Below are 27,443 nucleotides of genomic sequence, written 5' to 3' on the forward strand. Positions count from 1 at the left end.
AACAAAAATAAATCATGTGTTCATCCTAATCTTGAATGGTCTCCTGCAGAGGGTGGATTGTCACAGAGAGAGCACCTCCTGTTTTCTGGTGGACGTGAGAATACTTGCTGAGAACAGCTAAACTGCTCAATGTTGGGAAAGGTCTGGGCTTGGGAGAGGCTGAGGAACCATTGGTGGAGGATGACAAGGTGGGGAGAGGTGGAGTAAGTGTGGGGGGTAATGGAGCCTGCCCTGTTTCATTGGGGCTGAGCCCTGAAATGGGTGATGATGGGTAAACTCCCCCTCTAAGCCCTGGGGACAGGGAAATTAGGAACCCCGAACATGCCCAGTGGGGGGTTATGAACTTTTATGATGAAAGACCGCACATTCCTTCAAAACCTTCAGTGACGTCTATTTTGCTTCATAACACTTTTAGTACAAATGGTTCATTCTGGGGAACTCAGGGGGTGGGTATTCCTGAAACAGGGTCAGGACACAGTCATTCCACAGGGGCATCTCTATTACCCAGAAAATGTTTGAAAGATGCATATTGTTTAAAATGCTTGTGTATGAAAATAGGTAGCAGAAGGATTAGGTGCTTGTATGTGAAATCCTTTAGTAAATAAGAAACTATTGGCTCAGGCTTCCCTGATGGTCCAGTGGATAAGAATCTACCTGCCAATGCAGAGGACACAGTTTCCATCCTTGGTCTGGGAAGCCCATGGGCCACAACCACTAAGCCCAGGCGCCTAGAGCCTGTGCTCCATAACTAGAGAAGCCACGGCAATGAGAAGCCTGCGCACTGCAATCAAGGGTAGCCCCCGCTCACCACAACCAGAGAAAACTCTGCACAGCAACAAAGACCCAGCGCATCCAAAAATGAATAAACAAAAATTATTTTTAAAAAGCAGTAATATTTTTAAAAAAATAAATTATTGGCTCTTGTTGAAACGGTCACTCTAGGATTTCAGAATGGGCTACCTGGTCTTGCTATGGGAACAACATCAACGATGGATCATCTCATCCTTTCAGCCATTCATCCAGAAACCTTCATTGGGTACTTACTGTGTTGCAGGCTTTGTGCTAGACTCTAGAGGGAGAGTGATTAACCAGCCAGAACCAGTTTCTGGATACAGTGTGGATTGGCACAGAGCCTTCTGGACCTAAACCATATCCCCAGAAATGGAAAATCTTAATGAACATTATTTACATTTATGTATGACTGCATCAGAGGGTTTACCCCTGGAACAGATGGAAACCATTCTGAATTGTTCTGAATATGTTTATATTTAAATATGTCTCAGATAATAAAATAGAAAGAATGCTTCTTCTGGTGGGAGAGCAGGAACAAAGCCTTTCCAAAGTGTTGCCCCGGGCTCTGCGGATTTCAGGCAGGGCCTCTCTGGGGTTGCTTCATCATCGTTTCTTTTTTCCTAGCTGCCCGGGACTGCACTTTCTTTGGTAAGACTCTGCCTCTATGCCCTGAGTTGGGAATTCTCCTCTTAGGGGCTGCTTGAGGGGTGCTTCTCTTGAGTTGGAAATTAACCTGGAAAAAAAAAAAAAGAAGCTACAAGAGCACAGAAATCAGTTTTCTATTTCCTAGAACTGAAACTGGGGGAACACCAGTTTGGATCCTGCTTTACCATGGTTCCAGGTCCTGAGGACAAGGAACTGAGGAGACTATCATGGCAACCAGCGTGGGTGGTGTCATACAGGCTTGGCTCACATTTCCCCCAAAATGGCGCATCATAACTGATAATACATAGGGTGTATCTGGATGAACTTAACGTACATTTATTTTATATGTAATAGAAAAAAAATCTACACTCAAGGCATGATTTTTGCCAATACTGCTGTTCAAAACAAGGGTTAAGGTTCATGCTTCCACAGTCATCAGCTGTAAGCGGACTGCATGAGTCACAGGTACTGTGCTCAGGCAAGCCGAAGAATGCCTCAGACCTTCAGAGCTAAACCTTCCAAACCTAATTGTTTGGAAATAGAGACGATACAGATTGTTAGTATGGATTCTTAAAATCTCAGAGTCCTCGTGCAATAAGGCACTGTTTCCAGCAGTACACTGAAACCTTCCTTCTGGCCACGCACAGAGAGGTGACAAAGCTTCTGACTGACACGTGTGGGATCTGTGGGCTGTGCAGAAGCCCTAGAGCTCCGGCCCAGGAAGGGAAAGGCGAGGGTGCGGCGCCACATTCTAACCACACTCCCTGGAGGCATCCTTGGCTCTCAGGCCCTGGGAACAGACTGAGCTGCTAAAGCCAGCAGGGAGTTGGAAAACATGTGACAGACAGACCTCTTCATGGGGTTACTTCTTGCCCCTTTGGGAAAAAACCCACAGCCAGCTAGTTCTCCCAAAGCCGGAGAAATTAGAGCCAATTGTACTGTACCAGTACTATTTCTTATATATAGTGTCAATATACGGATCAAGGAAAGGAAAGTGGGGGGAGAGAGAGACAACAAAATGAGGCGAGGACAGAGGAAATGAAAAGCGTGGGACATCTGGACGGCAGCGAGGGAAGCCAGAGGGAAAACACTGGACTCTTGGAGACACTTTAAAGAGTTTTAATTGTAGCACAAAAACCCTCTAGTAAATGATCTTTTTTTCTTTTCTTTCAACCAAGTAGATCTCTGCTTTAGAATGGGAAAGGGACTCAACTGGGATCAGTAAGTGGATTCTTAGTTGTGACTGTACCTGAGAAATGTATCCAAAAGATAAACTTTTCCCCCTCTGAGTTATACGTGATACAATGATGGGTTATATCAATTCATTTAAAGGCTATATGAGAAAGGAGGTAAGATCTTTTGAAGCCTAATTTGTTACTCAAGAGGATTTGTCCTTGTTTGAATTTGCAGTTGAATAGACTTACACATAGTGCAAGACTTCTGTAAGTAGCTGCCTAAGTCATTTGATTTTAGGGTAGATGAGGAGCAGGGGGATAACAAGGAAAAAGGGAGAGGGTGCACCAACTGGGAAATCGGGAGCAGGTTATCAGGCTGCCAGGGAAGAGCTACTCTCTGCTTTGCACATTTGCAAGTAGAAGTCATTTATATCCTGCAGAAGAAGGGAGTGGAGGGACTAGGACAGGGGAAAGCAGGAGCTGTCTAGAAATTTCAAAGGAATTTCAAAGTCTTTAAAGAGCTCTTTACTGTGATTCCTGTGTTAAAAAAGAGGTTACACATATATATGGAATTTAGAAAGATGGTAACAATAACCCTGTATATGAGACAGCAAAAGAGACACTGATGTACAGAACAGTCTTTTGGACTCTGTGGGAGAGGGAGAGGGTGGGATGATTTGGGAGAATGGCATTGAAACATGTATAATATCATATATGAAACAAGTCGCCAGTCCAGGTTCGGTGCACGATACTGGATGCTTGGGGCTGGTGCACTGGGACGACCCAGAGGGATGGTACGGGGAGGGAGGGGGGAGGAGGGTTCAGGATGGGGAACACGTGTATACCTGTGGCGGATTCATGTTGATATATGGCAAAACCAATACAATATTGTAAAGTTAAAAAAATTTTTTTAAAAAAAAAGGAAAAAAAAATTTTAAAAAGTCTCCCCTACTAAAAAAAAAAAAAGAGGTTACGAACACAGGTGCTGAGCTCAGCACAAGGCCATGTAACAGGCTGGCTGAGAAAGCTGCCCTGAAAGCCCCACAGAGGCTGGACTCCTGGCTCCCACTTACTCACCATGGGTTACTGGACAAGTTACTCCTGTTCTTTGAGCTTCAGCTTCCTCAGCCACAAATGGGTTTATATACAGGGTTGTTATGAAGGTTAAATGAGATGATTCTGGAAAGGTAATGTCTGACACACAGTAGCTATTCAAAGAATAGTACCTATAACTATTTGAAAAGGCAAGATATTTGACTGCATTGAGTTAACAGGGAAAGGGAAGAAAGGTCTGCTAAGTTCTCAGGATGTATAGAGAAGGAATAGGACAGAGTGAGGGGGCCCAAGGGATGACCTGACATGAGGGAAAGGTCCATAGATGCTCATTAACCAGGACGGCCTCATTATTTTTCCTTTGTTTGAGAAACCTGAGGATTAGTCTCCATGATCTTTGAGTTTCTTTGGCTCTGAGATCCCAATCCAAAACGACCAAAGATAAAAAGGCCCAGGCTATAGATCAAAAAAGTTTTTCACTTCTCATCCTGTCTATAAAAGAAAGCCTTTTGCAGAGTTGAATATTGAAAAGTGCCGAGGTGAGTGGAAAGCAACGCTGTCTAGGCACGTGGGCAGCAGAAGGGGGCAGAGAGCCATCTGGTGGTGGTCCTAACTGATGACGGAGAAGACTGTAAGCCTGTGTATCGGGACAAGGTCTCTGGGGTTTGTTGAGAACTTTCTACGTGTAAGTCACTGTACTAAATGTTTTATGTGCACTTTCTCATTTCAACCTCTTGTGAAAGAGGCATTATTATCACCAGTTAACAGAGGAAGAAACTAAGGATGAAAGCAATCAGGTAATTTGTCCAAGGTCTGCAGACAAGTGAGCTGGATTTAGAATCTGGCAGTGCTTTAATCACAATGCTACATTAAAGAGAAGGAAAAGGAAAAACCAAAAGAAATGGGGAAGGATGAAACACAAGAACGATAGGAGAAAAATTAGCATATGGGAGCACTAATTTTGTTTTTCTTAGGTGGTGAAAGAGGGAAGCTTGGCAGAGGTTAGAACTACACAATTGATTATTTGTAACTCTGCTTACGTAAGCTTTACAGTGCTCTGTAGAGGTCAGCCTAACTTACCAGCTTGGGTTCCGCAGGACCCACGGTCACACTCACGGTCTCTGGGTCGAACCCAGGTGCTGTGGCAGTGACCGTGTAGGTACCCGGAAGCAGCAGCCGGAAGTAATCGCCATGGGCACCTAAAAGTTACAAGGATATAACTCAGTCCGCTGATGAGAAATCTGCCCCAGATGAGGCTTTGATATGAGAAACAATCTGAGGGGTTTAGCTGACCACAAGCTTAATTTTTTTAAACAGCATGATGAAACTGGTAAAGATCTAAAACAATCATAGGCTGTCATAACATTTTAAGATCATGGGCCTCAGCTCCCAGGAAGTAGAATTTTCACTGTGCTCTGCAGTGAGAGTACTATGTTTAATTTTAGATCCTGCATGCATTTGAAAACAAACTCATGTCCACTGAAGGGTCACTAGGAGAAAGGTTGAAAGATTTATGAATGTTTTTCCTGGTAAAGAGATGACATGAGACCTTTGTTTCAACGTCTGAAAAGTCACTGTGAAGAAACGATGTCTACATAAAGAAATAAGAATGAGGACAGAAGTAAAAATTCGACAAAATATGAGTTACCAAAAAAGGAAAGAACTGCCTTTTGAAATTGTGAGCAGACTGAAGGGAATGAGGGGCTCTAGAAAAGCTACACAGTTGTGCAGTGCGCAATCTGTATCAGTGGACATGATTCAAACAACCCGATGTCAGTGGTGTTGTATAAGTGTAATTTTTCTTTAAATTGGAGAATAATTGCTTTACAATGTTTTGTAAAGCATTTTACAATGGTTGTCTCTGCCATACATCAACACAAATCAATAATAATTATAAATATATATATATATATATATAATATATATATCCCTTCCCACTTGAGCCTTCCTCTCTTGTATGTAATTTTGTATTGAGTGGGAGGGCTGGACTAAATGACCTAAATATCTGATTTTGAGAATCTTATTTCTAATATTTCTTCCATCACCATAAAAAGGGGAAAATAAAACTGAAAAGAAAGCCTGTTTCTCAAGACAGGGATGTAGTATTTTTGCTAATGACTTTATATCTCTTTAGAATAAATTATGTCTGTGCCTTTAAAATTCTTTTTATTGTAAAAGCAATGAAGAACTGACATAATAAATGCAATTAAGAATGAGAGATAATAAATAATGAAGAAGTCTCTGCCACCTATAATGTTTATAATTTACTTTAAAATTCCTTAGTAAAAGCAGTGTGTTATAATGCATACATTGTTATACCCTAGGGACTGTCATTTTCTTTAATTAGAGGCTCCAACTAGGAGTGGTCAGCTACCACTGTACCAGAAAGGCCTAATTCCAGATGCAGCTATTACAATGCCTTCCGCTATCTTTATCTTTTAGCAACACTAGATGCTTTGCTAAGTAGCATAATGAACATTAGCAATGAGCTCTTCCAGTAGTGAAATGAGTAATTTATCAATTTAGCATCCTGTATGTTAGAAGTGGGTTCTTATTGCTGAAATTCATGGAGTTCAACATATGTTGATTGACTAGAATGAGACATTTCCCACCCTTGCATGAATAGGATATAAGAATCTAACAAGCCCTGAAGCTCTTAGGGGTGTCAGAGTGTGGTTCCCTAAACAGTCCTGGGTCCAGTCACTGGACTGGAAGGATCTGGTATCTGATGCTTGACTATGAGTCTACAGAATTCTGCCTTTAGAATGTTGTTGCCTTTGCCTTGAATGAACTGTTCATGGAAGAGGTGTCAGGAGCACCTTAAAGAATGTAAGTTATCTCCTGAAAATTTAGATTTCATCCAGTTTAAACAGATTGAGCTGTAAGATGCCTTCTTGGGACAGTTACATGGTGAAATGTGGCTGAGTCATGCTGGTATCAAGGTTGGGGAAGGCAGGCAAATCTCACCTGCCCCTAGCCACTGGGAGTTACTGCTCTACATGAAAAACCAACCAAACAACACCAAACCCCTAAGAGTTGGGCCTGATCAAACTGGGCTGGAGCAGTTCGCAATACCATTGTGCTGTGAGATAGTCTGTACCATTCTAGAAGGTTTCAAGTTGGTTCCAAGAAGACCTGCTCCCACCATCAATCTTGCCCTCAGGGAGCCTACTATGGAATACATCTTACCAACGTTTTCCTAAACAGAGCTGTAGCGAAATGCCTGACTTGGGGTCAAGACTAAACACCAGTTTTACAGTCCTTTTCTTTTCTATCCCATTTCACATCAGTATGAGAGCTATTAATAACCTCAATTCCAGAAAACACTCCTAACAAAGTATGAGGCAGTGACTCCTGAATGCTGAGAGAGATGTTTACATTTGCATCTTCCTGGCCCTGTCTCTTAATTCCTGTCCTCAATCCTGTTATCCTTCCTTCCTCCAATCCCTCCACCTCCCGTGTCCTTGACATCCCTGCTGGTCTCACTGGCTTACAAACTGGCTTCCTGACTATGCTGAAGATAGTGAAGCAGTAAAGGCTTCCTTCTCACCTCACAAAGCAGTGGCCACCTACCCGAAGTGACATCATGATTAATCCCACCGACAGAAATGACAGCATCCGCAAGATTATTATAATTCTCATCCCTCACCATTCCCTTGATGCCCTGGTGGACCTGTAGGAAAGTTTATAGTGTATAGTGACGCTCACAAAACATTTGTGCCATGTTTGAGAGTCCTCGAAGCCCTTCCCCAAGTGCTACTGCACTTGATATTCACAAAGATTATGGTAACAGATTCTTGATTGGTCTTTCTGTTCTCACCACAATTCCCAGTAATCTCAAAACAGCAGTCAGAGTGATCCTGTTAAAATCTAAGTCAAATCGTGTCACTAATCTCCTTTCCTGGAGAAGGCAATGGCACCCCACTCTAGCACTCTTGCCTGGAAAATCCCATGGATGGAGGAGCCTGGTGGGCTGCAGTCCATGGGGTCGCTAAGAGTTGGACACGACTGAGCGACTTCACTTTCACTTTTCACTTTCATGCATTGGAGAAGGAAATGGCAACCCACTCCAGTGTTCTTGCCTGGAGAATCCCAGGGACGGGGGAGCCTCGTGGGCTGCCATCTATGGGGTCGCACAGAGTCGGACACGACTGAAGCGACTTAGCAGCAGCAGCAATCTCCTTTCTACCTCTATGAATTTGAGTACTCTTCATACCTCATATAAATAAAATTGCTGTTTTTTTGTCACTTGCTTATTTCACCTAGCATAATGTCCTCTAGGTTCATCCACATTGTAGCACATGGCAGAATTTCCTTCTCTCTTAAGGCTATATGTCCACTGTGTGTCTATACCACATTTTGTTTGTCCCTTTATCCACCAGTGGACACTGGGTTGCTCTCACCTTTTGGCTACTGTGAACAATACTGCTCTGAATACAGGTGTACAAATAACTCTTTGAGATCCTGCTTTTAGTTCTTCTGGATGTACACCCTGAATTGGTTTTGCAGGATCATATGGCGGCTCTGTTTTTAATTTTTTTTTCAGGAACCACCACATTGTTTTTTCATAGTGGCTACACCATTTTACATTCCCACCAACACTGCACCAGTGTTCTAATTTCTTCACACTTGCTATTTTCCATCATTGTTTTTAAATTTGTCTTTTTATAGCAGCCATCTTAATGAGTGTGAGGTGGTATTTCACTGTGGCTTTGATTTACATTTCTCCAGCGATTCTGAGCATTTTCATCTGCTTACTGTTGGCCTTGCATTTGCTACTATGACTTCATCAGGGAGCCCCCTTTCCCCTAGATATCTGAACCATTTACTCCCTTACCTCCTGTAAGTCTGTTTAAATGTTACCTTCTCTGTAAGGCCTTCTTCATAGCATTATGCATTTAATGTGTTACAAATTATTTTATTTATTGTCTGTCTCTCCTTACTGGAATATGAGCTGCATGCATGCAGAGATATATATTTGTTTACTCTTAATCCTCAGCACAGAGTACAGTCTCTGACAGATAGCTGTGCTCAACAAAGTGGAATGAATTAATTTCACTGGTAGAAAAGCTGAGATCTAGTGTATTGAGTCAGAGCAAAAGTCAGACCTGAGTCATACAAAATACCTTGCCTACCATCAGAAAACACTTCCCTTTCTGTAACCAGGACACTTAAAATATGGAATTTACCTGTTCCAAGAATTGGATTAGGGCTTCCCTATTACCCAGCCACTCGCGTTGTAATTCCCCTTGCAGCGGAAACTTGTCACAACTAAGTTCCAGCGTGATCTCAAAGCAATTGGTATGGAGATAATTAAAGTCTTGCATTCCTAGGGGAAAGAGAGCAGTGGCAGAGTTGTATAATCAAGTTCCCACTCAACATTCAATTTCTCCACACTCTTCCCCATCACCTGATGTTCTACCTCTTCATCTCCATTATTTTTCTCCTCCATAAGCCCTTTCCCCAGTTTTCAAATTCACATGCCTATCTATCTTTCCAGTTTTCTCCCTTCACAAATGCCCACTGTGTGGTCTCCATTCTCTATTTCTTCCATTTCATGACTTAAATTCACTTCTTGTCTCTCTCATCCTACCAAGGTCTGCTTATTACTCATGCCTTCATATCAGACAATTAGTGTTCTCAGGGGATAGATTCTTCTCTTGGACCATGATATTCTTCAGATCTGGGAGGTCGGAGATGAGATGGTTATCTTGCTTTCACATCCTTTCTCCTACCTGAGAACACAGCACCAACTTGAAAATAGTTATCCTAGAAAAACAGACTCCAGAGAAAGCAGAAGGCAGTTATAGTTTTTCTTTATCAAACGCTTGCCTGTTTCTATCCTGTATATTATTCAACTGAATCAATCACTTTTAAATATATTTCTGATTATTAGAATGGTATTTATATCACAAACTTATTGGGATTAAAAATTATTCATCTAATCAACTTTTTACCTGCTCTCTAAGCTGATGAGTGCAACCAGCTTTTATTAAAAGAATGGGGAAAGTTGGAGAACAACTCTAGCCTGTTACATTGATTCTCTCCCTGAATCAGAATTACCTAGAAGGCTGTGACTTCCAGCCAAATACAAACTGCTAGGCCTCAGCCCCAGAGTTTCTGACTCAGTATGTATCCAGTACTTGCTTTTTATTTTTTTAACAAGTTCCCAGGTGATGCTGATGATGCTGGTCTAGAAACCTCACTATCATCTTGATATAAACTTCATGATCTTGGAATTACAGCCATTTAACCAGTAACGCCGAAGAAGCTGAAGTTGAACGGTTCTATGAAGACCTACAAGACCTTTTAGAACTAGCACCCAAAAAAGATGTCCTTTTCATTATAGGGGACTGGAATGCAAAAGTAGGAAGTCAAGAAACACCTGGAGTAACAGGCAAATTTGGCCTTGGAATATGGAATGAAGCAGGGCAAAGGCTAATAGAGTTTTGCCAAGAGAACTCACTGGTCATAGCAAACACCCTCTTCCAACAACACAAGAGAAGACTCTACACATGCACATCACCAGATGGTCAACACCGAAATCAGATTGATTATATTCTTTGCAGCCAAAGATGGAGAAGCTCTATACAGTCAACAAAAACAAGACTGGGAGCTGACTGTGGCTCAGATCATGAACTCCTTATTACCAAATTCAGACTGAAATTGAAGAAAGTAGGGAAACCCACTACACCATTCAGGTATGACCTAAATCAAATCCCTTATGATTATACAGTGGAAGTGAGAAATAGATTTAAGGGCCTAGATCTGATAGATAGAGTGCCTGATGAACTATGGAATGAGGTTTGTGACATTGTACAGGAGACAGGGATCAAGACCATCCCCATGGAAAAGAAATGCAAAAAAGAAAAATGGCTCTCTGGGGAGGCCTTACAAATAGCTGTGAAAAGAAGAGAAGTGAAAAGCAAAGGAGAAAAGGAAAGATATAAGCATCTGAATGCAGAGTTCCAAAGAATAGCAAGGAGAGATAAGAAAGCTTTCCTCAGTGATCAATGTAAAGAAATAGAGGAAAACAACAGAATGAGAAAGACTAGAGATCTCTTCAAGAAAATTAGAGATACCAAGGGAACACTTCATGCAAAGATGGGCTCGATAAAGGACAGAAATGGTATGGACCTAACAGAAGCAGAAGATACTAAGAAGAAGTGGAAGAATACACAGAAGAACTGTACAAAAAAGATCTTCACGACCCAGATAATCACGATGATGTGATCACTGACTTAGAGCCAGACATCCTGGAATGTGAAGTCAAGTGGGCCTTAGAAAGCATCACTACGAACAAAGCTAGTGGAGGTGATGGAATTCCAGTTGAGGTATTTCAAATCCTGAAAGATGATGCTGTGAAAGTGCTGCACTCAATATGCCAGCAAATTTGGAAAACTCAGCAGTGGCCACAGGACTGGAAAAGGTCAGTTTTCATTCCAATCCCAAAGAAAGGCAATGCCAAAGAATGCTCAAACTACCGCACAATTGCACTCATCTCACATGCTAGTAAAATAATGCTCAAAATTCTCCAAGCCAGACTTCAACAACACATGAACCGTGAACTTCCTGATGTTCAAGCTGGTTTTAGAAAAGGCACAGGAACCACAGATCAAATTGCCAACATCCGCTGGATCATGGAAAAAGCAAGAGAGTTCCAGAAAAACATCTACTTCTGCTTTATTGACTATGCCAAAGCCTTTGACTGTGTGGATCACAATAAACTATGGAAAATTCTGAAAGAGATGGGAATACCAGACCACCTGACCTGCCTCTTGAGAAACCTATATGCAGGTCAGGAAGCAACAGTTAGAACTGGACATGGAACAACAGACTGGTTCCAAATAGGAAAAGGAGTATGTCAAGGCTGTATATCATCACCCTGCTTATTTAACTTATATGCAGAGTACATCATGAGAAACGCTGGGCAGGAAGAAGCACAAGCTGGAATCAAGATTGCTGGGAGAAATATCAGTAACCTCAGATATGCAGATGACACCACCCTTATGGCAGAAAGTGAAGAGGAACTCAAAAGCCTCTTGATGAAAGTGAAAGAGGAGAGTGAAAAAGTTGGCTTAAAGCTCAACATTCAGAAAACAAAGATCATGGTATCCAGTCCCATCACTTCATGGGAAATAGATGGAGAAACAGTGGAAACAGTGTCAGACTTTATTTTTTTGAGCTCCAAAATCACTGCAGATGGTGACTGCAGCTATGAAATTAAAAGATGCTTACTCCTTGGAAGGAAAGTTATGACCAACCTAGATAGTATTTTGAAAAGCAGAGATATTACTTTGCCAACAAAGGTCTGTCTAGTCAAGGCTACGGTTTTTCCTGTGGTCATGTATGGATGTGAGAGTTGGACTGTGAAGAAAGCTGAGCACTGAAGAATTGATGCTTTTGAACTGTGGTGTTGGAGAAGACTCTTGAGAGTTCCTTGGACTGCAAGGAGATCCAACCAGTCCATCCTAAAGGAGATCAGTCCTGGGTGTTCATTGGAAGGACTGATGCTGAAGCTGAAACTCCAGTACTTTGGCTACCTCATGTGAAGAGTTGACTCATTGGAAAAGACTCTGATGCTGGGAGGGATTGGGGGCAGGAGAAGAAGGAGACGACAGAGGATAAAGATGGCTGGATGGCATCACTGACTCGATAGACGTGACTTTGAGTGAACTCTGGGAGGTGGTGATGGACAGGGAGGCCTGGCGTGCTGTGATTCATGGGGTCGCAAAGAGTTGGACATGACTGAGCGACTGAACTGAAGTGAACTGAATTACTAAATGATTAATGATTTAGTGGAGGCATGGGTTATGCTATCCCAGAAAATGGGAAGGGAAAGGGAGGAACAAGTATTTGAAAAAGTATACTTTATATTTTAAATTTGGGAGGGGGTACATGCAGGAGACCCAGGTTCGATCCCTGGGTTGGGAAGATCCTTTGGAGAAGGAAATGGCAATCCACTCCAGTACTATTGCCTGGAAAATCCCATGGACAGAGGAGCCTGGTAGGCTACAGTCCATGGGGTCGCCAAGGGTCGGACACAACTGAGCAACTTCACTTTCACGTTCACGTTCACTTATTGCTTTGGGGCTTCCCAGATGGTGCTAGTGGTTAAGAACCTGCCTGCCAAAGCAGGAGACTTAAGAGACGTGGGTTTAAACCCTGGGTAGGGAAGATGCCCTGGAGAAGGAAATGACAACCCATTCCAGTATTGTTGCCTGGAGAATCCCATGGACAGAGGAGCCTGGTGGGCTATAGTTCATGGGGTCACACAGAGTCGGACACGACTGAATCGACTTAGCACACAGGCACTTATTGCTTTGACCCTGATTCTGGGAAAGACTGAATGCAAAAGGAGAAGGGGGCTTAGGGGATGAGATGGTTAAACAGAATCACCAACACAATGGACATGAATTTGAGCAAACTCCAAGAGATGGTAGAAGACAGAGGAACCTGGCATGCTGCAGTCCGTGGAGTCTCAAAGAGTTGGACATAACTTAGTGACCAAACAACAACTTACTGCTTTCCTAAACAAAGGTCTGTCTAGTCAAGGCTATGGTTTTTCCAGTGGTCATGTATGGATGTGAGAGTTGGACTGTGAAGAAAGCTGAGCACCGAAGAATTGATGCTTTTGAACTATGGTGTTGGAGACGACTCTTGAGAGTCCCTCGGACTGCAAGGAGATCCAACCAGTCCATCCTAAAGGAGATCAGTCCTGGGTGTTCTTTGGAAGGAGTGATGCTGAAGCTGAAACTCCAATACTTTGGCTACCTCATGCGAAGAGTTAACACTCTGATGCTGGGAGGGATTGGGGGCAGGAGGATAAGGGGACGACAGAGGATGAGATGGCTAGAGGGCATCACTGACTTGATGGACAAGAATTTGGGTGAACTCTGGGAGTTGGTGATGGACAGGGAGGCCTGGCATGCTGCAGTTCATGGGGTCGCAAAGAGTCGGACACGACTGGGTGACTGAACTGAACTAAACTGAATGTAAATCAAAGAAAGTAAAGTTCAGTCTTCTTGCTTTGGGTTCAAGTGAGTTTTTGGCCACAAGAAGTCTGTCATCTTCCTAGTACATGATGACTTGCTAACCTTCCTCCTTCCCAATCCCCATAGGACAAGCCATCAGCTCAGCCCTCACCAGTGAGTTTCTACTACCTGGGCTCTGACAGGTCAGGTGTGAGAGGATGGGAGAAGAGAGCTGCTGCAACATGATTCCTAAGGGAACCTGGTTTCCTGCTTCTGCTCTTACCTATCCTTAGGTTCTTTATCTACTGAAGGTTTGTAAACAGAGGTTACATCTTGACCCTCAGTGATGGGAAAAGCCCAAAGAATAGAGAGAAGAGCCTCTTGCTAGAGGTGTCTGCTATGTTATCAGTGGCCAATGGCCATGGCAAATCCCTGCTCATGGGAGATGGGCAGGCAGGGTACAAAGAGCACATATCAGAGGAATTGTCTGTCTAGCCTGGCATCTCTCTTCGTCTTTGCTATATGAGGCATATCTCATGCCACTTTAGAAAAAGCTTCATATTTATAAAGCAGGCATTTCCAAATGCTCTATGTGCATTATTTTATTTAATACTTACATAAAAATCATAATGCAAGTAGTGTTAAAGTACAAATGAGGAAACTGAAGCACAGAGAAGTTAGGTAATTAGCCTGAAGCCACATAACTAGTGAATGGGCAAGCTGGGTTTCAACCCAATGTAACCTTAGAGACCACACTCTTAACCACTTGACTACATTCCTATGATCTAATCCACCACGTGAACCATCAGTTCTAAAGGACCACACGGTGTTCCAACCTCCATTTTAAAGAATTAGAAGATGATGTTAAATGCCAACTTAAGGCTTCTCATTTTTCAGATCTCTGCTGCTGCTGCTGCTAAGTCGCTTCAGCCGTGTCCGACTCTGTGCGACCCCATAGACGGCAGCCCACCAGGCTCCCCTGTCCCTGGGATTCTCCAGGCAAGAATACTGGAGTCGGTTGCCATTTCCTTCTCCAATGCGTGAAAGTGAAAGTGAAGTCCCTCAGTCATGTCCTACTCTTAGCAACTCCATGGACTGCAGCCTACCAGGCTCCTCCATCCATGGGATTTTCCAGGCAAGAGTACTGGCGTGGGTTGCCATGTCCTTCTCCAATCTCTACTTGAATGCAAAATAGCATTCCTGTCATATCTCTGACAGGATGCAAAAATCAATTGACAATTTAAAAGGAGAAATGAGTCCCAGTCTACTTCAGCTGACAGCACTCTTGTGCCCGGCATTCTTCTTACCCTTGCTGAGGGAATACCAGGAAGCCCCATTGGTGATGCCGTCTGGGAAGTAATCCCCACAGTTCCAACCTTGGTGCATCCATCCATGTGCATAGGAGTAAATCTTCGCCAGCTACAGGTAAAGTGGGTGAAAAATGATCTTGAATGTCCCCAACTCACATGGCAATGCTCATACTCAGAAGCAGGGTGAGGTTAAGAACCCCACTAGGTAGAAACAATTGATTATTTCCTTTTGTGAAAGAAAATACCAGGAGAAATGGAGAGATGGTATGTGTGTGTGTGTGTGTGGAATGGACTAGAGTTAGGAGATCTATCTCCTGCTGTTCCCACTATATTGGGCCTAAATTTCTTCAAGTGCAAAATGAGGGGTGGCATTCAATCATGTATGAGCTCTCTTCCAAGTGTGCCTCAGTTTCCACCTGAGTTTTGCAAGAGAGAGTCAAGAAGCAAGTAAGACAGGTCTTCATCACAAAAGGAATTATGTATTGGGAGTGAGAGATGTGTGTTAAAGCGACAGGGATATGTTCAAAATCTCTATCATTTTCTTTCATTATTATTTTATAACAATGGACAAAAAGAGATTACTAGAGAAGAAAATATAATAATATATTTGCTTTGCAAAGCAACAACTGGTGTTATTCTCTATGTAATTCATTAACTGTTGAATTCATGTTATCATTATAGGAGAATTCCCTGGAGTCCAGTGGTTAGGACTTGGTGCTTTCAATGTGGGGACCCGGTTCAATCCTCAGCCAGGGAACTCAGATCCCACAAGTCATGAGACTCAGCCAAGAAAAAAAAAAAAAAGAAACTGAAATACTAAATAATGTTATTATTTTATTGAAAGAAAGTGAAAGTGAAGTTGCTCAGTTGATCCGACTCTTTGCAAGCCCGTGGACTGTAACCCACCAGGCTTCTCCATCCATGGAATTTTCCAGGCATGAGTACTGGAGTGGGTTGCCATTTCCTTCTCCAGGGGATCTTCCCAACCCAGGGATTGAAGCCGGGTCTCCCGCATTGCAGGCAGACGCTTTACCATCTGAGCCACCAGGGAATTCCAATTATTTTATTAATTATATATTATTAAGAATATTAACTATAAAATAGCTAATCTGTTAATTTTATTCTATTGCTGTTTTGAGCTATTATATAAGCCTTTTTCCTATGCATGGTATATTTTACATTTATACAGCCATATTACTATAAAACTGTAAACTAGAGCTCCTGAAATTCATATTTAATGCTCTAGCTTACCACCAGCACTATCAGGCTTTCAGTATATTTCTTCCTTATCACTAACAAGTATTTTTTTTACATTGTGGTAACTGTACTATAAAGCTCTCGTATTTATTTACTTTTTCATAAATGTATGGTTTATCACTCAAAACAAAATGTAATATACTAGATTGTAAGCTCCTAATGAGCAGGAGGTATTTTCAATCATTTTCTGTTGACTCATTCCTAATAGGGTCCTGTGTTAACTGATTTGACCTCTGTCACTCTCCTGAGCCCCACTTTCCTCTGCCTGGACAGATGGCCATTCTGCATACCTTCTGGAAAAGCTTGTCATCAGGCGTGGGGGTATTGGCAGTGCGGCGGAAACCTCGGACCCGGTGCTCAAGGGACTTGTCATATGGATAATTGGCCACCACTGCCCCTCCGTGGAGATTGGCTGAAAGGACAAAGTTGAAGGATCGGATCCACTGTATCACAGCCTGGGTCTCGGGTTCCACCTGAGGAGAGATGAGAGCTTGGTGGTGAAGCTACAACTAAAGCCAGATGGCTGTTCACATGAGTTTTGTCAGGAAGTGGCCTGAAAGGATGGCATGTCTGACAGGAAGTGGCCTGACAGGATGGAATGTCTTACACAAAGTGGCCTGAGAGGATGGCATGCCTGAATAAAGCAAAGAGAGTTCTACCAGATATAAGAAGTGCGGACGGGGAAATTTTGATCTTTTGCTTGACAGTGTAACAAATTAGATGAATGGAACACTTTCAAAATGAAATCTCATGTGGAATCCCACTATTCAAAATAGCTAAAAAGAGGTCATGTAAGGCAGTGAAACTATTGTGCATGATGCAAAATGGTAGCTAAATGTCATGGTACGTTTGTGAAAACCCATAGAAGATACAACATGAAGAGTGAACCCTAATGGAAGCTATGGACTTTGGGTAATGATGACAAGTCAATGTAGGTTCATCATTGCAATAAATGTACCACTCTGGTGGGAGATGTTGATAATGGGAAGCAGGGAATATGTGGTAACATTCTATATTTTCCATTCAATTTTGCTGTGAACCTAAAATTCCTTAAAAAAAAATAAAGTCTCTTAAATAAAAAAGGGGGAAAAAGGGAGAAAAAGAGCAATTTGAAGAGGAGTAACACAGGGTTTCTGAGCTCAAAATTCCAGTTTGGCCTCTTTTGTGTAACAAAGAAAGGGATCTTCAACTTACCCACTTTTCCAGTAGCTTCTGGAGCTGCATAAATTTGGAGTTTAATAAATATATCTGAAAATTACAGGTTTACAACAATGATTTTCAACCTCTTCCTACTCCCAACACATCTTCTGTAATGTAGAATGTTCTCCTGTCAGTTCAGTTCAGTTCATTTGCTCAGTCATGTCCGACTCTTTGCGATCCCATGGACTGCAGCATGCCAGGCCACCCTGTTCATCACCAACTCCCAGAGTTTACTCAAACTCATGCCCATTGAGTTGGTGATGCCATCCAGCCATCTCATCCTCTGTGGTCCCCTTCTCCTCCCACCCTCAATCTTTCCCAGCATCAGGGTCTTATCAAATGAGTCAGCTCTTCACATTAGGTGGCCAAAGTATTGGAGTTTCAGCTTCAACATCAGACCTTCTAATGAACACTCAGGACTGATCTCCTTTAGGATGGACTGGTTGGATCTCCTTGCAGTTCAAGGGACTCTCAAGAGTCTTCTCCAGCACCACAGTTTGAAAGTATCAATTCTTTGGTGCTCAGCTTTCTTTAGAGTACAACTCTTACATCCATACATGAATACTGGAAAAACCATAGCTTTGGTTAGATGGACCTTTGTTGACAAAGTAATGTCTCTGCTTTTGAATATGCTGTCTAGGTTCGTCATAACTTTTCTTCCAAGGAGTAAGCATCTTTTAATTTCATGGCTGTACTCACCATCTGCAGTGATTTTGGAGCCAAAAAAAATAAAGTCTGCCACTGTTTCCATTGTTTCCCCATCTATTAGCCATGAAGTGATGATCTTTGTTTTCTGAATGCTGAGCTTTAAGCCAACTTTTTCACTCTCCTCTTTCACTTTCATCAAGAGGCTCTTTAGTTCTTCTTCATGTTCTGCCATAAGGGTGGTGTCATCTGCATATCTGAGGTTATTGATATTTCTTCCAGCAATCTTGATTCCAGCTTGTGCTTCTTCCAGCCCAGTGTTTCTCATGATGTACTCTGCATATAAGTTAAATAAACAGGGTGACATTATACAGCCTTGACGTACTCCTTTTCCTATTTGGAACCAGTCTGTTGTTCCAAGTCCAGGTCTAACTGTTGCTTCCTGACCTCCATACAGATTTCTCAAGAGGCAGGTCAGCTGGTCCGGTATTCCCATCTCTTTCAGAATTTTCCATAGTTTATTGTGATCCACACAGTCAAAGGCTTTGGCATAGTCAATAAAGCAGAAATAGATGTTTTTCTGGAACTCTCTTGCTTTTTCCATGATCCAGTGGATGTTGGCAATTTGATCTCTGGTTCCTCTGCCTTTTGTAAAACCAGCTTGAACATCTGGAAGTTCATGGTTCATGTGTTGTTGAAGTCTGGCTTGGAGAATTTTGAGCATTACTTTACTAGCATGTGAGATGAGTGCAATTGTGCGGTAGTTTGAGCATTCTTTGTCATTGCCTTTCTTTGGGATTGGAATGAAAACTGACCTTTCCCCGTCCTGTGGCCACTGCTGAGTTTTCCAAATTTGCTGGCATATTGAGTGAGGCACTTTCACAGCATGATCCTTCAGGATTTGAAATAGCTCAACTGGAATTCCATCACCTCCACTAGCTTTGTTCGTAGTGATGCTTCTTAAGGCCCACTTGACTTCACATTCCAGGATGCCCGGCTCTAGGTGAGTGATCACATCATCGTGATTATCTGGGTCATGAAGATCTTTTTTGTACAGTTCTTCTGTGTATTCTTGCCACCTCTTCTTAGTATCTTCTGCTTCTGTTAGGTCCATACCATTTCTGTCCTTTATCGAGCCCATCTTTGCACGAAATGTTCACTTGGTATCTCTAGTTTTCTTGAAGAGATCCCTAGTCTTTCCCGTTCTATTGTTTTCCTCTATTTCTTTGCATTGATCACTGAGGAAGGCTTTCTTATCTCTCCTTGCTACTCTTTGAAACTCTGCATTCAAATGGGTATATCTTTCCTTTTCTCTTTTGCCTTTAGCGTCTCTTCTTTTCACAGCTATTTTTAAGGGCTCCTCAGACAGCCATTTTGCTTTTTTGCATTTCTTTTTCTTGGGGATGGTCTTGATCCCTGTCTCCTGTACAGTGTCACGAACCTCCATTTGTAGTCATCGGGCACTCTGACTATCAGATCTAGTCCCTTAAATCTATTTCTCACTTCCACTGCATAATCATTAGGGATTTGATTTAGGTCATACCTGAATGGTCTAGTGGTTTTCCCTACTTTCTTCAATTTAAGTCTGAATTTGGTAATAAGGAGCTCATGATCTGAGCCACAGTCAGTTCCCAGTCTTGTTTTTGCTGACTATATAGAGCTTCTCCATCTTTGGCTGCAAAGAATATAATCAATCTGATTTTGGTGTTGACCATCTGGTGATGTCCATGTGTAGAGTCTTCTCTTGTGTTGTTGGAAGAGGGTGTTTGCTATGACCCAGTGCATTCTCTTGGCAAAACTCTAATAGCCTTTGCCCTGCTTCATTCTGTACTCCAAGGGCAAATTTGCCTGTTACTCAAGGTATTTCTTGACTTCCCACGTTTGCATTCCAGTCCCCTATAATGAAAAGGACATCTTTTTGGGGTGTTAGTTCTAGAAGGTCTTGTAGGTCTTCATAGGACTGTTCAACTTCAGCTTCTTCAGCATTACTGGTCGGGGCATAGACTTGGATTACTGTGATATTGAATGGTTTGCCTTGGAAATGAACAGAGATCATTCTGTCATTTTTGAGATTGCATCCAATTACTGCATTTCGGACTCTCTTGTTGACTACGATGGCTACTCCATTTCTTCTAAGGGATTCTTGCCCACAGTAGTAGATATAATGGTCATCTGAGTTAAAGTCACCCATTCCAATCCACTTTAATTCGCTGATTGTGGTCATATCCAAATTTCATGAATTAGATATACTGTAATATTGGCCTGCTGCTACTGCTGCTAAGTCACTGCAGTCGTGTCCGACTCTGTGTGACCCCATAGACGGCAGCCCACTAGGCTCCCCTGTCCCTGGGATTCTCCAGGCAAGAACACTGGAGTGGGTTGCCATTTCCTTCTCCAATGCATGAAAGTGAAAAGTGAAAGTGAAGTCCCTCAGTCGTGTCCGACTCTTAGCGACCCCATGGACTGCAGCCCACCAGGCTCCTCCATCCATGGTATTTTCCAGGCAAGAGTACTGGAGTGGGGTGCCATTGCCTACTCCAGTAATATGGGCCAGTCTTGTCTAATTAATGACAGTCCATGCTTTCTACTAAAAATTATATTGCTAGTGAGTGACAGTATTCTAAAGAAAGCCTTGAATCTACTGGACTGGTAGTGTAAGTAAATAATTTATAGTCTTCACAGTTTTTCCTCCCCTCCAGATGGATGTGCTTAGAAGTTATGTGGTGTTAATGACTCCTCCTGGATCAAGGGTCCCTTGTGAAGGTTCTGATCTTTTTTATTCCCAAGGAGACCAAATGAATAATGTTGAGCCCCACTCAGAGTGAATATAATCCCAGAGGAACCAGTCCAACTCTGTGACCAGGCCTTAGGTGCTTTAAAGCAGTCCTTTCTCCATGTCCTAAGCCTCCATACATCAGAAGGAGGCTAGCCTCTCATGTTCCTGGCCCTTTAGGCTGTCCCATCAAGAGTGAGAGACTTCTCATTTTTTTCCTTCTAAGCTGCAGTCAGAGGAGCCAGTGGAGTTTAATTATTACTGGCTCAGTTACCTTAATTCATGTAGACAATTTTAATAAATCCAAGCATCCTTCTGACTGAGTATGACAAGTACAAAGTTATTTTTGATTCATTATTTACTTGAGCCAAGAGCATAGCTGCTATCCAAAGTCTAAACATGTCAGCATGACTTCTGCTTCAATTCCAATGGGAAAAAATTGGTAATATTCATCTAGCAATTCCCAATATAAAGCCTTATATCTGTTTTATTTTTCTCTCCCCAGTCTCTAAGCTCAGATATTCACAAAGAGAATGTTTAAACTAAGCCATACAGTGTCAGAAACAGGGTGGTGATGATACTCCGAGGATGACAACAGTCATTCTCAGGAACAGGCCAACCATTAGGATGGAACCATTTCTAATACGAAGAGGTGAGAGACCTGGGAGTATCAAATGTGATCTTTGGTTGAAAAAAGGAAATAAGAGTATGGTCAAGTAGTCAGTGGCATACAGAAAGAGAAGAAGAAAAGCTTCTTTTCTAAGGGTGAGACTCCCTGAACCTCTTTCTATTGCTAATTATTGATAAGCAACAGTTCATCACACGCGAGAGAGATTCCTCTCTAGAATCCTACAGTCCTCTGTCAACAGGATAGTGCCGTAGAAAGAATGTTGGATGAGGAGTCAGGAGACCTAGGTTTTAGTCTTGAATCTATCAGTTGCTTATCTGTGTGAGTTTATTTTTTTCTGTAAGTGATATCTATAAAATGGGGATAGATAACACTGCCTGATGCATTTACCATAGTTTTTGATGATATGCTGGCTGAGAAAGAGTTCTTTAAGATTGTAAAGTGCAGTGCAACAGTACGATACCAGTTTTACCTCCTTCACCACTGACATCAAACATCTTGTGCTCAGTGAAGGGCTCTATGCTCAGGGAGGCAAGAAATACAAAGAGGCATACGATATGGTCAGCACTGCTCTGGATAGATTAGCACAGAACTGGGTTGTTGCTTCATTCTTGTTTGTTTAGTTGATGTGAAAATAGAGAGAAGAAATCCCAGATGCTGATTTACCTGCTTCTGCATGCAAATTTCATCTCATACCTGACTTTTCCAGTTGTCTGGAAGGGGCAAGTGGTGGTTGGGGCCTCCGTTCTTCTCATTGTAGTAGATGTAGGTATTGAGATCGGGGAAGTTGCGGTTCAGGTCCACCCCATTTGCATTGTTCCTGCCAACAAGATACCCAGAGATGTCCCGTTCCTAGTAGGAAAAGGAAGAAATGAAAGATGAAGGTTTAGGTTTCACACTGAATGCTCTATTGGAAGAACACTGTAGAGTTTTTTTTTTTTCTTTTTACTCATTAGCTCAATCTATGAAATAATGTAACATTTTATTCTTTAACTTATCTAAAGTCCCAGTGGCATGATTCAAGTTTCCTTGTTGACCATGTGCTCGAGGTAGAGATCCCAGGAGAAGCTCGAACAAAAGAAGGGTGTTTCAGGATAATGGGAACCCATATATTTTTTTAAATGTTTGTCTATTTAATCAGAATGATAAAGGTATATGTGAAAAGAAAATATAATTTTTTCAGTTGCATATGTATATTTTCAGATTATTTTCCATTATAGCTTATTATAAGATACTGACCATAACTGCCTGTTCTATTCAGTAAATCCTCATTGCTTATCTATTTTATGTATTATGTTTGTATCTATTAATCCCATGCTCCTAATTTATCCCTCCACCCTCCCTTTCCCCTTTGGTAACTATGTTTTCTCTGAGTCTGTTTTTATTTTGTATATAGATTCACTTGTATTATTTTTTAGATTCCACATATATAATAATATAATAAGTGATATAACTTATCACTTGTAATATTTGTCTTTCTCTGACTTACTCCACTTAATATGGTAATTTCTAGGCCAATCCATGTTGTTGCAAATGACAGTACTTCATTCTTTTTATGGCTGAGTAGTATTCCATTGGATATTTATACCACATCTTCTTAAACTAATCATCTGTTGATGGGCACTTTGGCTGTTTCTATGTCTTGGCTATTGTAAATATTGCTGCTATGAAAACTGGGGTGCATGTATCTTTTCAAATTAGAGCTTTCATCTTTTCCAGATATATGCCCAGGAGTGGGATTATTGGATCATAAAGTAGCTCTGTTTTTAGGTTTTTAAGGAACTTCTATACTATTTTCCTGGAGAAGGCAATGGCACCCCACTCCAGTACTCTTGCCTGGAGAATCCCAGGGACGGGGAACCCTGGTGGGCTACCATCTATGGGGTTGCACAGAGTCGGACACGACTGAAGCGACTTAGCAGCAGCAGCATACTGTTTTCCATAGTGGCTGCACCAATTTACATTCTCATCAATCGTGAAGGAGGGTAGGAACTCCTATTTTTTATTTCTGCATTTATTTTTTGGCTGTGCTAGGTCTTCGTTGCTGTGAGGGCTTTTCTCTAGTTGCAGAGGCCAGGGGCTACCCTTCATTGCAGTGTGCTGGCTTCTCATTGCGGTGGCTTCTCTTGCTGTGGAGCACGGGCTCTAGGCCACACAGGTTTCAGTAGTGGCAGCACTTAGGCTCAGTAGTTGCAGCTCCCAGGCTCTAGAGCACAGGCTCAACAGTTGTGGCACACAGGCTCAGTTGCTCTGCAGCATGTGGGATCTGCCCGGACCAGGGATCAAACCCATTTCTTCCCAGACCTGTGTCTTCTGCACTGGCAGGCAGATTCTTTACCAATGAGCCACCAGGGAAGCACCTCTTATTTTTAAAAGGTTTCATGAGATATAGTTTATATGCCACAACATTCACCCAATTTAAGTGTATAACTTGATGAATTTTAGTGTGCTTACAAAATTGTGCAATCATTACCACAATTTTGGAATATTTCTATCACCCTGAAAAGAAACCTCATGCCCATTTAGAATGACTATTTGGTTTTACTCCAGTTGTTGGTAATCACTTTCAATATCTATGGATTTGCCTTTGCCAGACATTTCAATAAGTGGGATCATATATTATATGATTGGCTTCTTTCACTAGGAAAAATGTTTTTGAGGTTCTTCCATTTCGTAGCATGTATCAGTACTTCATTCCCTTTTATTTCTGAATAATTCCATTATATGGATTTATCACATTTTGTTTACCCATTCACCAGTTAATAGACTATAGTTGTTTCCTGGGTCTGCTGTAACAAATGACCACAATCTAGATGGGTTATAAAATGAGAAATGTATTCTTCCACAGTTCTAGAGGTTAGATGTCTGAAATCAAGATGTTAGTAGGGTTATGCTCTCTAAAGTCTGTAGAGGAAGATACTTCTTTGTCTTTTCTAGCTTCTGGTGGTTGCTGGCAGTCCTTGGCATTCCTTGGTTTGTAGATACTTCAGTTCAATTTCCACTTCCATCTTCATATGGCCTTCTCTCCCATATATCTGTGTCTCTGAGTGCAAATTGCTTTCTTCTTATAAGGACACCAGTTATATTTGACTTAGGTCCCCTAATCCAGTACGATTTCACTTTAGCTTGATGACATATGCAAAGACCCTATCTCCAAATAAGGTCATGCTCATAGGTGCCAGGTAGACATGAATTGGTGTTGGGGGGATACTATTAAACCCAGTATGTGGGCATTTGGTTTGTTTCCACTTTTTGGCTATTGTGGATAATGCTTCCATGAAAATTTATGTACAAGTCTGAGCATGGACATATGTTTTCATTTCTTGTACCTAGTACTAGAATTTCTGTATCATAAAGTAAATTCATATTTAACTTTTTCAGAAATTGCTAAACTGTTTTCCAAAGTGGAAACTATCCTCCCCTTTTATTTATTTATTTTACTTAGGATCCTTGATTATCTTTCTTCTGAGCAATATCAGCTTCCTGGACCCCTTAATCTCTCTGCTCACACTTCACATTTCATCATTTATTTGGTCATATATTCATTCTTTCAGTCATCCCTTTAATCAATCCACATCTATTTAAGTTTATCTATATTAAAGCCCTCTGCAACACTCTAGGGAAAGAGACAATGTGACATTACACTAGCTTTCCAGGAATTCATGGTATATATGGAGAAATAGATATTAATATAAATAATAAAATATATAAAGTGGTAGAACAGAGATAAGTTCACAGGCTCTTGCAAAACTGAAATTCTATTTGATGTTCTGTTTGGCATTGGAGAAGGGGAATAGTGTCCACTGGAGCCCTTTGGGACTGAGAGGGGAGAGCCTAAATTGGTGGCCATTCCTGGAAATAGGGTAAATGAATGAACACTAGGAGGCTGAAAACTCACAGATGTACTACTACTCTTGATTCCTCTAAGAACTCTATATTGTTCTCAGATTTATCTATTCTTCATGGCATCATGCTCATATTTTACTCTTAGGTCTTACTGAAAACATTTTTTGACATTCTCTTAAGTTTTCTACAGCAATTCTGTTCTAGTGGAAAATATTTATATGATTTTTCTATGTGGAGTTTAATTTTTCACTTCTATAAGATCTATGAAATACTGATTTTTATTATGCTTCCAGATATTTCCATTGCTTCTCATTCATATCAACATAACTCATAACTGTTTATGTTAATAGTTATTCTAACTTACCTATCAGTTGACTTACTACTCACATGTGTCATTAGTTAGGCTGACAGTCAAGACTTCCCTTAACATAAAGTTCCCACTCACAGGGTTCACTTATTAGCTTTCTACTACTACTATAAAAAATTACCACAACCCTAGGGCTTAAACTTGCACACACTTATGATCTTATAGTTTAGGAGGTCAGCAGACTGAAACGGGTCTCACAAGACCAAAATCAAGATATTAGCAGGGTTGTGTTCTTTCTGAAGTCTCTAATCCCTTAGAACATATTCAAATCTCTATTTGACTGTGATCGCCTGCCTCTATCTTCCACATTTAAAGAACCTGCACAATTGGTTACACTGCTGCTGCAGCTGCTAAGTTGCTTCAGTCGTGTCCGACTCTGTGCGACCCCATAGACGGAAGCCCACCAGGCTCCTCCGTCCCTGGGATTCTCCAGGCAAGAACACCAGAGTGGATTGCCATTTCCTTCTCCAATGCATGAAAGTGAAAAGTGAAAGTGAAGTCGCTCAGTCGTGCCCAACTGTAGTGACCCCATGGACCGCAGCCCACCAGGCTCCTCTATCCATGGGATTTTCCAGGCAAAAGTACTGGAGTGGATTGCCATTGCCTTTTCTGTTGGTTACTCTGGGCCCATCCAAATAATCCAGGATACTTTAAGGTGAGATGATTAACAACTTTTATTCCCTTTGCCATGTAATATAACACATTCACAGGTTCCAAAGATTAGGACTTGAACATCTTTAAGAGGTAAAGCCACATTATTCTACATTCCCTACAGGTGGCTTTAAATTTAGGTGGCCAGGCAGGTCTTCCCTGTGTAGCAACGCAGATACGTTGGCAGGTAGCTCTGGGAGTTGGAGAACATGATGGGTTCTCTTCTGGGTTCAGGTTCAAGATCTGCTCCCTTTGAACAAGTACACAGTAGGTGAGCAGAGGTGACTAGCTCCTCAGAGATAGATAGCTCTAGGATCTAGTGGGCTGGCAGGGGCTTTACCAACTTCCCCACCCCAGCCCCAGCCCATCACACAAAAGATGTGGGCAGGTCTGATGTGCTTCTCCTTGTCTTCCTACTGTTGTATAAGAAAGAGCTACTAGGAGGAAAGCAGCCAGGCTGGGTTCTTCCCCATACCACTTTCAAATTGTCCTGCTTTTGGGGAAACTTAAGTCTTCAGGCACATTAGTGTCCACCTCTCTGATGTCCAGAGGGGAGATGACAGTTTTTTTTGTTATGCTTTGTTGTTGTTGCTCTGCTTTTTTCATTTGTTGAGTCATGTCAGCAGGAGGTTGTAAGCTTACAAGGGTGAAATTTGGGTTTGGTTCAACATTTGGCTGCATTCCCCTCCCAGCTGCTATTCACCCCTCGGCCCTGTCCTCAAGTAGGTTTAAACCAGGATGGGTCATTAAAGAAGAGACGCCGAGTGGTTCTACTTGTACAGGACAGAGCAGTCAGATTCATGCAGTCAGAGAGTAGAAGGTGGTTGTCAGGGGCTGGGAGGAGGGGGAAATGGGAAATTACTAATGAAGGGTCAAAATTTTTTCATTGAACAGGATAGATAAGTTCTGAAGATCAGGGATACAACATTTTACCTATAATCAGCAATACTGTATTATACACTTAAGACTTTGTTAAGGGGGTAGATTTCACCTTGAATAGTTCTTGTCAGAATAAAACAAAATTTGTAAAAAAAAGTAAAGTAGTGAAGTCGTCTTAAAAACATTTCAAGACTACCCCCAAACAAACATATTTTTAAAAGAAAAAAAAACTCTTTAATTTATACCAC

General features: G+C 41.8%; 1 protein-coding gene across 11 annotated transcripts in view; it reads right to left on the minus strand.

The window, feature by feature from the left end:
- Positions 1 to 892: 892 nt before the first annotated feature.
- Positions 893 to 27,443, minus strand: part of CPN1 (carboxypeptidase N subunit 1) — a 59,109-nt gene continuing 32,558 nt past the window's right edge. For 9 of the 11 annotated variants that reach the window (XM_055560136.1, XM_055560130.1, XM_055560137.1 and 6 more), the window contains 7 exons: positions 22,149 to 22,304; positions 16,497 to 16,679; positions 14,947 to 15,058; positions 8,855 to 8,994; positions 7,239 to 7,338; positions 4,746 to 4,864; positions 893 to 1,525 (listed from right to left, as the gene is read on the minus strand). In XM_055560136.1, coding sequence (XP_055416111.1) covers positions 1,367 to 1,525; positions 4,746 to 4,864; positions 7,239 to 7,338; positions 8,855 to 8,994; positions 14,947 to 15,058; positions 16,497 to 16,679; positions 22,149 to 22,304 — 969 coding nt within the window. In that variant the 3' untranslated portion in view covers positions 893 to 1,366. The remainder of the gene's footprint in view (positions 1,526 to 4,745; positions 4,865 to 7,238; positions 7,339 to 8,854; positions 8,995 to 14,946; positions 15,059 to 16,496; positions 16,680 to 22,148; positions 22,305 to 27,443) is intronic. The other 2 variants (XM_055560138.1, XM_055560132.1) reach the window with 2 other exon arrangements.

The sequence above is a fragment of the Bubalus kerabau genome, chromosome 22, assembly GCF_029407905.1.
Source record: "Bubalus kerabau isolate K-KA32 ecotype Philippines breed swamp buffalo chromosome 22, PCC_UOA_SB_1v2, whole genome shotgun sequence".
NCBI classification, from domain to species: Eukaryota; Metazoa; Chordata; class Mammalia; order Artiodactyla; family Bovidae; genus Bubalus; species Bubalus kerabau.